General features: G+C 41.7%; 1 protein-coding gene across 1 annotated transcript in view; it reads right to left on the reverse strand.

Annotated features, from left to right (window-relative positions):
• The window catches only part of SORCS3 (sortilin related VPS10 domain containing receptor 3), a 638,451-nt gene that overhangs the window by 155,715 nt on the left and 468,241 nt on the right, over nt 1–14,495 (reverse strand). The window contains exon 6 of the mRNA XM_062214350.1: nt 12,859–12,923. Coding sequence (XP_062070334.1) covers nt 12,859–12,923 — 65 coding nt within the window. The remainder of the gene's footprint in view (nt 1–12,858; nt 12,924–14,495) is intronic.

Here is a 14,495-nt window from a genome sequence, read left to right on the forward strand (position 1 = left end):
TGACAGAGGGGATAAGACAGTCTGAGTTTCTACATAAAGCCAAGTGTCCTTATTGTTTTAATGCAAAATCTCCTGATGTTTAAAAACAGGCAGCCAATTTACATGGAAAATATGGAGTGGCCCAAACACTGTGCATCCAAACAAATCCAGGAAAAATATGGGAGCCACTGATTTCCCATCTCAGCTCTGTAAATTGGTCCTGTCCTACCGCCCCAAAGACAAGACAGCCCTTCCTACCCGTGTGCTTGGCTAGCTTCAAGTACAACCTACATGGCCCTTCGTCTTCATCTTTGTTCACAAAGGAAGCCAAGAGCAGCCTGGCTGAGGGGAGAGTAGAAGGCAAGGAGCCCAGTTGTGCTTTGGAGCAACTGCCTGTCCACCAGGGATTTTCTTGGCCCTCATAGTCTTGGTAATTTGCTCCTAGAATAAAGCACCAGAACACAGTGAAAAGCTGCAGTAAATACATGTACAGAAACATAAGTGTTGAAATAACAACCTGCTTCCTCCTGGCCAGTGTCTCAGGAAACTCTCTGCATTGTAAATCAAAGGTACACATAGGAAAACACCTGTATGTCTCCACAATCTGACTTCGCCTCCCCTGGACACCTGCTGTTCATTGGACACACTAAAGAATCAAGCAAATTCAAGGTGACCCCAAACAAAATCAAACTCTACCCAAACCTTGGCCTGTGGCAGGTGAGAAATTATGCCAAACTCATCCTACTTCTTGGCTCTCTCCCTGCGTGCCACCGCCCAGCATGGAACGAAAGGTCCAATTTAATGAGAAGGCAGCACTAAAATGAGTATTTGAAATCCACTTAAAATTCAGGGGCCTTGCTGTCTTTTGCTGGATTCATATACTGCTAGCCTCAACGGTTTTATTTTTTTAAAACACAAAGATGTGAAAGTAAGTGCTACAGCTCCTACTGTCTGAAGAGAACCCACCATGGGGGGCGGGGGTAGGGAGGGGAGTGAACTATCAGGCCAGCCTGTCAAGAAAACACGGCTGAGGGTCACAGAGGGACCCTCTGTGGTGTCAAGCAGGAGAGAAGGGATCCAATTTGGTTCAAGCTTCATATGGGCAAAAGGTTTCCGATGCAAACTTTGGACGTTACATCCCAATGATGCTGGAAACAGTTTTAGAGATTTCGTGATGAAATTAAAAAGATACTTACCATGCAGCTTGAAATTCCAAACAAGTATGGGCCTTTTACTTGTTTTTAGTAACATCAGATGGCAGATAAAATGGAACTCGGCCAGCTCTCTTGAACATATTGTGTTGTCTGAGAGCAAAGGCTTTGACACAGGAAAGTGCTGAGTTCAAATCCTGGACTTGTTCTGTGCTGAATGGCACTGGCTACGTAGCAGCAACAGACTCTCACCTGTGAGGTACAGACTACTTAATATGTACCTCCGAGGACCATATCAGGATTGTGTAACTTATTGTTGACTACCTTTCAAAAGATCAGTACCTGTTATTTTTATTATGAGGAGCCAGGGAAGGGGATTTAACTCTTAGCATCCTTCATTCATTCAATTAATTTTATTATAGAGAACCAAAAGATTGTAAAGTCAGAGATCTTCTAGTAAAGTCATATTCTGAATTCATATTACTGTTTACTTTCTTTAAATCCCATGGTTTTTAGAAAAAAAAAAAAGAAGTGTTTCTGAGCTGGAAAAATCAAGTTGAACGTCAAGGAAGAGGCAGCCCATGAGTTTCACCTGCATGGTGACATGTGCTGCATGGGAAGGAAATTCTTTAAAAAGGGTATGAAAACTACATGTGGGTTTTTAGTAGGCAAAGCTCCTGAAATACAGTACGTACTTACATGTCAATAGTTGACTTTGATTAAAAGTTAATCTTATTTTCTTTCCTTTGAAATATGCTCAAATGAGCAACTATAAAGATTAGACCTTAGGAGAATCTCATTTAGTTATCCCTATGGGAAAACCAGAGAGTGGTTACCTAAATGGTTAATCCTCAGGATGAACATATTTCAAAAAGTGAAATGTCTTCCTAATTGATCTGTAAGCACTGATGAGCTCACTGCTCTACCAACAAAAACTTAAAGGCAAAGGTTTTGGGTCCCTATACCTTGGATACAGGGATCTGTGTAGTAACCTTGGAAATATCTGGCCCTATTTCAAACTAACCCTACTGCCAGGAGGCGCTTCAGAGAACATGGTACCATCTCCCAAGTGGGGCAGCCTCCTTGCTTTCTCGCCCTACAATGCTGCCAACTGAGCCCACGCAGTTAGAAGGGCTGTCTCAAATGGACTGACTCACTTATTTTGTATTGGATCAAGGTGTGAAGGGAAGTTTCCAGGGTCAGACACTGCCTGAGATTCTAGGAAGCAGAGAACATGAGATGGTTCCTGTCCTCAGATGACACCATGGCCAATGATGGAGACGGGACATCATCTGATGACTGTGCCCTGGGACCTTTGCTGAGTGGAAGATGCTCAGAGAAGTGGGGAATGCGACCAGAAAGACCAAAGCAATCTGAAACCTTTTGCCTTCTATTCTTCCTAAGAGCTTGCAGGGAGGCAGCCAGTTTTCCTTCAGTAAAGCAAATTTCTCATCTATAGCAACAAATGTCATCATAAAGTGCACTCTTGAAAACTTCCCCAATAGGACAGCCTTCTTAGCAACAGGAATAAAGTCTTAGCCATCTCTTTCTCTCCTTGGGCTGACTTGATAAACCCTCAGTAAATGCTAGTTAAACTGAATTGAATTATATTAAAACCTCATACATTTTTGCTGTGTTGAATTATATGGTGACGTGTGATTATGTTTTGCCATGGAGATTACTAAATATTCAAACTTCCTAGTCATAACGCCTCTTGCCACATCAGAGAAAAAAAGCTTTCTGTGATTTGCTCAATTTCTATTCCTTTGGGCAATACACATATTGTCAGAAATTGAAAAAGTGAATTAAAATTGTGAACAAAAAGCAAATTCAGCTTTTCAGGTCTTTTCTTATTGAAATGCTCAGGAACTGTTTATTTTGAATAACAACTTTAACTCCAAAATGCAAATAAACAAGCAGATTAAAGGTAAATCTGAAAAGTTATTTAGCTTTCATAAGCCTCTTTTCGCCAACCTCTTTATACACTGTGCAAAACAAAGGAAGGGAGACTGCCAAAGCAGCACTTGGGACATAGCAGGTGCTAAAACAAACACAATCAACAAACACAAAACAGTTAGCCTTCCCTTCTATGGGGTTAATGGACTTAAAAGAGTTTATTTGTGACACTTCTAATATCCCACAGGAGAAATGTAGCATTTTCTCCCTTCCTAAGATCACAAGAGGCAATGTGGCATGGCCATGGACATTTAGAGATCACACTAACTTTTAATGTCTTGGGAGTACTGATACTGCACCCAGGCTCCTTCCACTCAACCCGTGAATAATCAGACCCTGAATAAGATGCCAGTATAAAAATGATGACAATGATGATGATGATGGCAACAGTGAAATTTTTGAGGACTTTCTCTGTGTTGACAGGTGTTCTAAGAACAACATGCATTAAGTCTGCATCAACCCATGAAGGAGTTATAATTATCATCAGCCCCATGTTATAGATAAGAAAACAGACACAGAATGGTTAAATGAGTTGCTTAACTTCCATAGTTTTAGGAAGTGATAGAGTTGGGATGTGAACCCAGACAATTTGACTCCAGATTTTGTGATCCTACCCATTACGTATTTGAAATATGTGAAGAAAATCAGGCTGAGAATTAGGCCTGTACCTAAATACTGGGTCAGGCCCTGTCACTATTGGTCCATTAAAACCTCAGGTAAGTTGTTAAGAAATTTTCACACATCTTGCAAAGTTATACCATCTGAAAACTCTCATTTGCTGCAACTTTTCAAAAAAAAAAATTATGACATACTCTTTTCAAAGATGCTTCCAGAATCTCATTACATAAAGTGGATTTTAGTGAACTGGCTCTAGTTGAACAGAGAGCAAGCAGTTTGCAGTTCTGCCGACTTAGCTCCCATTTCATTCTCATCTTGGTTGCTGAATTATTAAGAGTTACTAGAGCCCAGGCTTATACAGTTCAAAATCATTGAGTTAATCAATGACCCAAAGTCCTCGGAGAGCCAATGATCAGCACATCTAGAGCCCAGAGTTTAGTCTAGAGGGCAAATAGTTCCACCTTGTTGGCCAAACTCATTTCATTACTTATGTCTATCTGGAACGCTCTGATAAGTTATCTTGGCTTAGCAAGAAAGTGATCAATTAATGAAGGTACATGAGGATAAAGAATGGGAGCACACATGCTATTCCGAGTCTCAAACTTTTTGTTTACAAATGTACAAGTTAGTATTTTTAAATATGTAAAGCACTTAAATATGCAAAGATGAGGGATAGAGAAAGGTTAAAAAATTTGTCTAAGGTCAAATAGCTCCTAAATGACAGAATGAATACTCCAACTCAACTCTCAAAGATTTTACTTATTTATTTATTTGAAAGGCAAAGGTACAGAGAGCAAGAGACAGATAACCAGTCTTCCATCTGCTGGCTCACTCCCCAAAGACCCACAACTGTCATGGTTGGGCCAGGCCAAAGCAGATTGGGCCAGCCAAGGCCAGGAGCCTAAACTTTATCCAGGTCTCCCACCTGGATGGTAGAAATCCAAGTACTTGGGTCACCACATGCTGCCTTCCCAGGTTCACTGGCAGGAAGCTGGATATGAAGTGGAATAGCTGTGACCTTAACCTCTATTCTGATATGGGACATCATTATCGCAAGCAGGGGCATAACCTGCCAGACCATAACACCTATTCCCTATTGCAACTCTTAGGTCATTAAGCAAACGCTCTTTCTACTGACACTAGGTGTCTACTGACACTATGTATATACTTGTGTATGCCTGTCTGCGACTGAGTAAGTGACTGTGTGTCAAGGAACGGGGGAATGAGAGAGAGAGAGAGAGAGACAGAGAGAGAGAGAAGAGAGAGACAGAGCAGGAGGGAGGGGGGGAGGGAGGGAATATGAATGAGTGTGAATGAATGTATCAGTGGCACACAGATATATCTCCAAAAGAGAATGGAAGGAAAAAGACATCTGAATCCTGAATCTCATAGCAGAAACAGAACTCACACTATCAACAAACTAACGATTTTGTCCTGTTTAAAACCCTCTCCCTCTCCCTCTGTCTCTAACTCTCTCTGTAACTCTTTCAAATAAATAATATAAATTAAAAAAAAAAACCCTATGAGGGTAGGAGATAATTCAATGTTTTTATCCAAGTCTGGCAGTCCGACACCCAACAAAATGATACAGAACTAGGCCGGAGTGGAGAGCCCTCCATCTAAGTAAGAAAAGGACTCTCTTATTCTGAGTTTTCTGCAGACTGTGGGAGTCAGGCTTGGAGACAGTGTCAGTGCCACACTGCAAGACTGAAAAGGCCAAGGTCTGTGTTACTGCTGTTGCAACTCCTTCAGTCTGCAGTGGTGCTGTCCTGCAGACATACAAAGCCACAAGTGACCTTTCTGATTTTCCAGGAGCCGTGCTTCAAAAGTAAACAGAAATGTGAAATTCACTTTAATATGCTTTACTTAACCCTCTACATCCCCCAATGCTATCATTCCTTTATTTCACCAATATAAAAATTATGAAGGAGCTCTTTTTCTTTTCCTTTCAGCAATCTTTGGTACCTGATGCATATTTTATACTTAAACCATACCTGTATCTGGGCTCAAGGACTCCGTGCTGCCGTCTTGGACAGCACAGTTCTGGCACGACTTCCGTGTTCATGCTTCCTACCATCCCTTATGAAAATCCAACCCATCCCACAAAATGAGCGGTAGCTGTGGCTTCTTCTTCATGGCCTTTTTGTGGTCCTAACACTGCGTCCCAAATTCTTGAATCAGAGCTCGGCGACCTTTAGCACGTGATGTTGCGACAAGGATCCGTGCATGCTCGTGTCTCTCCTCTGGCCTGTGGGCTACTTGATGCCGCGTGTGTCCTGCTCATCTGAGTATCACCCAGAGCTACAGGGCAGTATACATCAAAGTGGGGTCCGGGAACTAGCCCTAGCACCTGAGAACTTGCCAGAAATAGGGACTATGTGTTTTCTCAGGCTCTCCAGATGGTCCAAACATTTTGAAGTTTGAGAAGCTTGGACCTAATGCAGTGGTTCTCAATTCTACATGTACAGTAGAATCACCTGGACAGTTTTAGGAAAGGTCAATGAATAGGGCCTTTCCCCTATAGTCTTCACTCATTGAACTGAGCTGGGACTCATTTGTGTGTGTGTGTATGCACATGCATGTGTGTCTCCTAAGTGACCATAATGCTTGGTTTGAGAGCCATTTGTCTACTAGACCTGTGAGATATCTCGCTAGAGTGAAGTAAAATGTGAGTGGATGAATAAATACAGGGGCAGCACAGATTTCCATACTGATATTCACAGGGATGCCAGGGTCTCTCTCCTGCTCTAGAAACTGCATAGAGCAAAACTTAACTGACATTTTGTTAATATATCTTGGTTTTGTTCCCCAAATGAATGAATAAATCATTAATTCTACAGCTTTATTTCTCAGTGAGGGAGAAGCAACCTAGAGAGGTTTAATTGCTTCCCTAGATCACACAGTTTCTCTAAGGAAAAACTGAAATTAGAATTTAGGTTTCTGCTCTCCCAGCCAGCTTGCCTACAAATGCCTAAAAGATCATCTTTCCCCACCCCTCATAAAGACACACACATACAGTAAAGGCAGCTCCCGAGGAATCAGAGCGAGAGGCGTGGTAGGACTTGGCTCCTGAATCCAGGATAGTCTTTCTACTGGAGCCTGCAGTCTGCTCATTCCAGCATTCTTTCCAGGACCAACTACCTCTCATATCAAATATGGCAGGCAGCCTCGGCGAGCCCAGTGTGATGAAGCCAGACAAGGCCTGGACACAGAGCTGGGGGTTCCTGATATGCCCTTCAGACCTAAGCACAATCCTTGTAAGTTTGGGTGCAGGAAGCCCAGCCTCGTCACTGATACCACTCTCCACCCTGCTCCATGGTCACAGTCACAGGAGCTCATGAAGCCAGCCATCTCCCAGCACCCCTACTGAATTACCCATCAGCTTAGGAAAGGTCAATGAATAGGGCCTTTCCCCTGTAGTCTTCATTCATTGAACTGTGCTGGGACTCATTGTGTGTGTGTGTGTGTGTGTGTTCATCAGAAAAGAGGACTGGGGACATGGGGCAGGCTTCCGTGTGCTCCAGAGATAGAGGCTGGGTCTGAATGGGCTGGAGTGGGTTTTGATTTTTCATCTGGGAGCTACTGTATCATAAACATAAAAGACAACAGAGCAGGTTGGTAGATAGGAACCTCAATTGGCCAGAGATTGCCTGGTACTATCCACATTTGAGCTCACAACTAGGAAATTAGAGCTGCATTGTGAAACTTTGTCATAATAAACAGACACAAAGGGCCTTAGATGGCTTGGTGTACGGCATGCATTGTTGTTCAGGAAGCCACTCACTCATGTTTTCATAGGTCCTCCCCTCCCGCTTGGGCCAGCTCTATCCACCTATAGTCTTTACCTATCACAACCTAGAGATTTGCACAGGTGATTTATTCTGGGAACTTGCAAGGTTTTGTGCCCTTTCCATCCTGAATACTCTGATAGATTCCTGTTAATCCCTCAAGAACCAAGTCAAATATTTCCTCTTTCTGAGAAGTTTCTACCAACTTACTTAACGCTATTAGTCTCTGTCATGATTTAACATACTATGTGTCCAATTCTATTAAAGCCCTTGTCAAATTGTGCTAGAACTATCTGAAAAATTGTCCCATCTCTTGAACAAGTTTACACGTGCCTTGACAGCAGGAATGATACCACAGCCACCTGCATGTCCCCGCAGTGCCCAATTAAGGTATATTTTAAATATGCATGGACAGGAGCAGGTGTTTGGAGTAACAGTTAAGGTGCTGCTGGGGGTGCCTTGGTTCAAGTACTGGCTCCGCTCCCCATTCCAGCTTCCTGCTACTGTGCACACTGGGAGCAGGTGATCCTGCCGACCACATGAGAGATCCAGACTGAGTTTCTGGCTCCTGGCCTTGGCCTGGCCCAGCCCAGACTGTTGTGGACATTTCAGGAGTGAATCCCCTGCTGGGAGAGAGTCTCTCTCTCTGCCCCCAACTCAGTTTCTGCTTCTCCCTCTCCTTGTCTCCCCAGCCCTCCTTGTTTCTCCCCTTCCCTCCCCTTCTTAAATAAATAAGTAAATAAACATTTTAAAGCTCTTAATAAATACCTTTTGTATAAAAGAAGTAGATAAGTGAATTCATTAATTAGAAAAAGTAGGAAGTGTTATAAAACTAGAACCCCAAAAATCATACCTTTTACTATTTTTAACCACAGATTTTTAAATTTTTTAAAATTTTTTTTGCTTTACCCAAAAACCTTTTATTTAAGGTATATAAACTTCACACATTTCATAAATACAACTTATTTCATAACAACTTTAGGGGCATAGTTTTTTCTGAACTTACTGTTTTCAATGTATAGATAGAATTTTTTTTGGCAGACAGTTGTAAAACTTTGTACAAACACAAGAGTAACTCAAAAATTTTATGGAAAAATGAATTTAAACTTAATTTCATTGCAAAAAAAATTGAAATCCATAGAGTTTTTTGATTATATGCATTTTTCCATGAACTTTCTGAAGTACTCTTAAATGCACATTTATGTAACCAATGCCAGAGTCGGGTAACGAAACAGCTACCTCATCCTGAACAATTCTCTCAGGCAGCCACTTCCTGTCAAATACGTTCCCCAAACTGGAAAGCACTGACATACCAGGACTTCAAAAAGTTCAAGGAAAAATGAAATAAGAAGATGATTGCTTTGGTGCAAAGTTTTTAAAATGTATGCATTATTCTTTTGTAATATACATTTTCCATGAACTTTTTAAAGAGCCTTCATATTCTCCATCACTATAGTTAGTCTTTCCCATAAGATCACGTAACTGGAACATAACAAGTAACCTTTTGAGACTGTCATTTCACTCAGCATAGCACCTTCTAAATTCTTCTGTGTTGTGGCAGTATCAACAGTATTAAGCAGTATTCTATTATATGAATGTACCACAGCTTGTTAGTCTATTCATCTATTGAAGGGTATGTAAATTATTTACAGTTTTTGGTGATTATTAATAAATCTGCTATTGACAATTATGTATAGGTTTTTGTATTAATGTCAATTTCATTTCTTGGCTAAATTTGCTGAATATATAGGAGTGGGATTATTGGATTATAATATAAGTGAAACTTTATAAGAAAGTACCCATGTGACTTTCTGAGCCACAATCCGAGCCATCTAAAGCCATCTTTACCTATGCCATTTGCATTCCCAGCATTTGACATTATCATTTTTGATTATTTTAGCTTATTTTAGTGATTCCCATTAAATATGTAGCATATTTCCCTAGTGTCTAACAATTTCATGTTCTCATATCTTCTTTGTTACTGATCTGTTCAAACTTTTGCCCATTTAAAAATGAGGGGTTTTTATTGCTATGTTCTGAGTGCTCTGTGTTCTGCCTCTGAGTCGTTTGTCAGATATTTGATTTGCAAATATTTTCTCCTACTGTCTTGATGATGTCTTTGAAGAGTCAACGTTTTTAGTGTTCATGAAACCCAATTAATCAACTTTTGTTCTATCAATTTTGCTCTTAGTGTCATAAACACTTTGTCTAGCATTAAGTCATGATGACTTTCTCCTAAAAGTTTAATAATTGTTTACTTCACATTTAGAAGTATGATTCATTTTGAGTTAAATTTTGCATACATTGTGACTCATAGGTTGAAGTCAATTTTTTTCTCCAGGTGAATGCCCAATTGTTAAAATAGCATTTGTTGAAAACACTTTTCTTCTTCTTTTTTTTTTTTTTTTTGAAGAATTTTTTTTTTATTTGAAAGAGTTACAGAGAGAGGTAGAGACAGAGAGAGAGGTCTTCCATCCGCTGGTTCACTCCCCAGATGGCTGCAACAGCCAGAACTGCACTGATACGAAGCCAGGAGCCAAGAGCTTCCTCTGGGTCTCTCATGTGGGTGCAGGGGCCCAAGGACTTGGGCTATTTTCTACTGCCTTCCCAGGCCATAGCAGAGAGCTAGCTGGATTGGAAGTGGAGCAGCTGGGACCAGAACCAGCACCCATATGGGATGCCAGCACTTCAGGCCAGGGCTTTAACCCACTGTGTCACAGCACCAGCCCCGAAAATACTTTTCTCTATTGCATCTATTATGCCCTGCAACTTTGCTAAATTCACTCATTAGTCCTACCAGCTTTCTTTGTCGATTCCTTAGGATTCTCTACATAGGCAAAAATGTCAAAGAGAATAGCAAGTTTTATTTTTCCTTTGAAATTTATTTGAATTCTATTTGATTTTTCTTCTCTCATTGCACTGGCTAGGACTTTCAGCATGATGTTGCATAACAGTGTTAAGAGTGATTAGCCCTGTGTTTTCCTGCTCTTCAGGGAGAAAGCATTCAATATTTCATCATTAAATACGATGTTAATTGTAGATCTTTGGAGATGTCTTTTCTCTTAAGTTTCCTTCTACCTCTAGCTCACTGAACAGTTTTTTTCCTAGTCCTCCCCACTCCCTGCTTGTGTCCAGCTGTGCGAACTCGGGCAAACTTGTATTTAAACTACCAGGTCACAAAAGTGAAATAAAGGGGTTGGCGTTGTAGTGGGGCTACACTCCATATGGGTGCTGGTTTATGTACCAGCTCCACTTCCAGTCCTGCTCCCTGCTGATGGTCTGGGAAAAGCACTGGAAGATTGTTCAGGCCCCTGACACCCATCAGGGAGACTTAGTTTAAGCTCCTGGCTCCTAGCTTATGCCTGGCCCAGCCCTGGCCACTGTGGCCATCTAGGGAGTGAACCAGATATAGAAGATCACTCTCTTTCTTTCTCTAACTCTTTCAAAGAAATAAACATACCTTTTTAAAAAAGGGAAATAAGAATACATAGTACCATTCTGTAATGATCAAAGGATGAACTTGTCTGCATATTTGAGTGCATGTGTAGAGATAAGAATTCACTACACATCACAAAGGAAAGATGTCATGAATTTCATGCGGATACGTAGAGTAAAACATCCCCACATTCAGGGAATTTTGCTGTGGACACTTCTAACTAAACCTGAGTTATAACCAATTCACTAAATTCAGGGTTTATTTTAATTATTGAAAACCAGAATTTGAAAAACTTAGCAAACTAATATGAACTATCCTTTAACCTAAGTGCAGCTCCTGACATTTATTCCTATTATATTTCTGCCTGCTTTTATTCAATAGTCGAATTCTGACAATAGGCCAGGAACTGTTCCATGTTTTTGGCATTTTTAATCTCATAAAATTTCACAGCAGCACTGCACCATGGGCCTTATCCAAATTTGGATCAGAGTTTTTGAGCTTTCACAAAGTAAGTTTAAACTCAATATACGAAATCACTTCAGGCAAAAAAAAAAAAAAAAAAAAAAAAAGAAGCTTTTTAGCAGCAGAGAAGGAGGTAAACCTGAACTCACGGAACCTGAGAAGGCACTCTCAGAGGCTCTGGAGAAGGGAATCCCACACTACATAGGGAGCCAGGTCATTCTATAAGGTTTCCTCCAACTCTGCAATACTAGCTGACCACCCCAGATGACATGCGTGGCCGTCAAAGGTTGACTTAGGATGGGAAGTCAGGGCAGGGGTTGTCCTGAGAGCATTTCCGGGTCTGGCACTCTATTCTGCAGTCTCACTAGGCTCCTTCACATCCTGCATCCCACTCTTCCCCCAGTTTCTTTCTCAGCAGCAGGAGTAACAGCAGAATTCTGACTCGGCTGGCTTTCCTACCCTGCTGCTCAGCGACTTTCAGTGTGCAGCATTATCTTCTTAAACTTCAGCTAGCTCTTCTGTGAAGAAATAAATAACAAAGGAAGACTGTGGGTCATCCCTGCATGCCTTAGAGACTGAACACATTCAGAGATCAAATGAGATAAGAGAGAAAGAGTGTGGGAGGGAAGGAGCACTGGGCAGAGTTCCAGATACTTTGTAGCAAGCAATGGCAGCCTTCTAATTGTTTTAAAAATAAAAACAAAGCAAATGAAACATAGTCTCCTGAATGTATGCATCTGGCACGCAACTGTGGTTACCTGCAAACAATAGATTTCTCATAGAGAAGTACAGAGAGTTTAATGAAAGCCCCTTAAGTATAATCAACTCTGGGATGAGCCAAGTATTTCAATTGTGCAAAACAGTACTCTGTTGATCAAATTCTGCACAAGATGCGCTTAGCCACACAATGCACAAAGGGAATCACGTTTGAAATCTTGGGGTTCTACCCCCAGAACAGAGCCCCTTGCTAACCACTGTATCCCAAGGGCCTAGAACAATGCTCAGCACATAGTAGATCGTCCCTAAGTAGCAGCAGAATAGGTGAATAAACAATATTGTCAAAATTGCTCAGTTATTAATTTTGCTCAGCTTGGCCTATAAAGGGTTCATTCTTTAAAGCAGGCGAGCCCCCACAATCCACCACGTGAATCTGATATACCATGGTGAGCTATGGACATCCCTATTTGAATTACACTGTAGATGCCAAGGAAATTACTAACAGGAGCCTCAAAATTCATCACAGTAACTCACATCCCCAGAAAATTCATTCCTGAGCGTTTATTTCAATAAAACGTCTCCCTTGGGATCAGAAGTCTCTCCCCTTACTGTGGGAAATAAGGATGGCTGTGGCATAATGGAGCTCAGGGCTTTTCATCTTCCCAAACCATTAAAATGCAAATGGGGACGAGAGAGACCTGCAGCCAGATCTCCCTGGGCCCTAGCCTGACGCCACCCCCACAGCACTCACATCCATCTGCAGTCCGCACCTCCATGTGCACCAGGTCTGCCTCCTTATCCAATCCAGCCACCGACCTGGGGAAGGAAAGGAGAAACAGAGGCTCAGTGAGGGCAAGGACAGCAGACACCAAAGTGGGAAGCACTCAGGACCGACTGTTACACGGGAATCCACTTTCTCACTGTGTGACTTCCACTAGGCACTGTCACCTGTACCCGTCACAAAACATGAGCAGCAGAGTGGGGTCAGTCAGTCAGTCAGCAACTCTCACTCCTTCTGCCCCTGCCAAAAAACGAACACAAAAACGAACACAGAAGGCCAGAAACCAGTGCTGGTCTAAGCCTTGGCCCTTGCCTCTTCTCCACCATCTTGCATCTTCCCAGAGCTCCTCCCTTCCCCGTGATCTTCCATCCATCTCCCCAGTCCTGCCTCCCTTGATTTCTTTCATCAGCTGCACCTGCTCTGCCCTCTCTTGGAGCACCCAAGTTCTGCCTCTACAGTGTGTGTTTCAAGGTACTCTTTCCGTGGAGCTTGTTCTTATCCTGCCTTTACAAAGAACACAAGTTTGCCAACAAACATTCAAAACTTGGACTTGCAAGGGCAAAATTCCCATGGTAATTGGGGTGGAAGTCACAAAGGTGACCAACAGGTGGGAAAAGGAAGGCTGGAAATCCCAACCAATGATCCTTGTGGACTTCTGAACTTTCCATGTAAAGCATATACAGGCTAGAATGAAACCCTGAAAGTTGACTAAAGGAGCTAACACACACATTAAAACATTTATGTAGGGGTCTGCTTTTGGTGCATTGGGTTAAGCCACTGCCTGTGATGCCGGCATCGTATAGGGGTGCCTATTCTAGTCCTGGCTGTTCTATGCCCAATTCAACTCCCTATTAAGGCATCTGGGAAATTGCAGAGGATGACCCAAGTGTTTAAGCCACTGCACCCATGTGGGAGACATGGATGGACTTCCAGGCTCCTGGCTTTGGCCAGGCCCTGCCCTAGCCATTATAGCTATTTGAAGGAGTGAATCGGTGGATAAAAGTTTCTCTCTCTCTAATTCAGCCTCTCAAATAAATAAATCTTAAAAAAAAATTTATGCAACAAAGCAAGCCAAATCCACTCTCTCCACAAGCTCTGTCTCATAGCCTATTTATTCTTACTTTAAATACCATTCTAAGATTGGTTTTCTGGTTTTCCAATCTTCAATAGGTAAGAAACAGCAAGTTATAAAGAGAAAGTAGATTAATGGTGAGAACCAACAGCTGATATCTAGATAGCAAGAGAAATAGAAAACCTGTGAAAAATAGACCTAAGAGCTCAAAACCCAATCTTCCACAACATAAATCCCTATGCCTCTGAACAGGCCTGGGGGTATCCCTGTATTATAGCATGGCATCCACATCACAGGGCTAGATGCATAGAAGAAAGAAGCAGAGGCTAATGTCACCCAGGGAACTCTGTTTAAGAAACTGGAGTTGCAAGTGATACATTTTAGAAAAATAAAATGATTTTTATTAAAATAAAATGATCTCTTCTTAAAAGGTCAAACCTGTTATTTAAAATGTTAATTTATATAAAATGCTTATTTCTCCAAAGAAGCTGAATAAATGAGGCTTTACTCAAAGGGGTCATTCCCCAGTGTGCAC

The sequence above is a fragment of the Lepus europaeus genome, chromosome 17 (genome assembly GCF_033115175.1).
Source record: "Lepus europaeus isolate LE1 chromosome 17, mLepTim1.pri, whole genome shotgun sequence".
In the NCBI taxonomy this organism is placed as follows: Eukaryota; Metazoa; Chordata; class Mammalia; order Lagomorpha; family Leporidae; genus Lepus; species Lepus europaeus.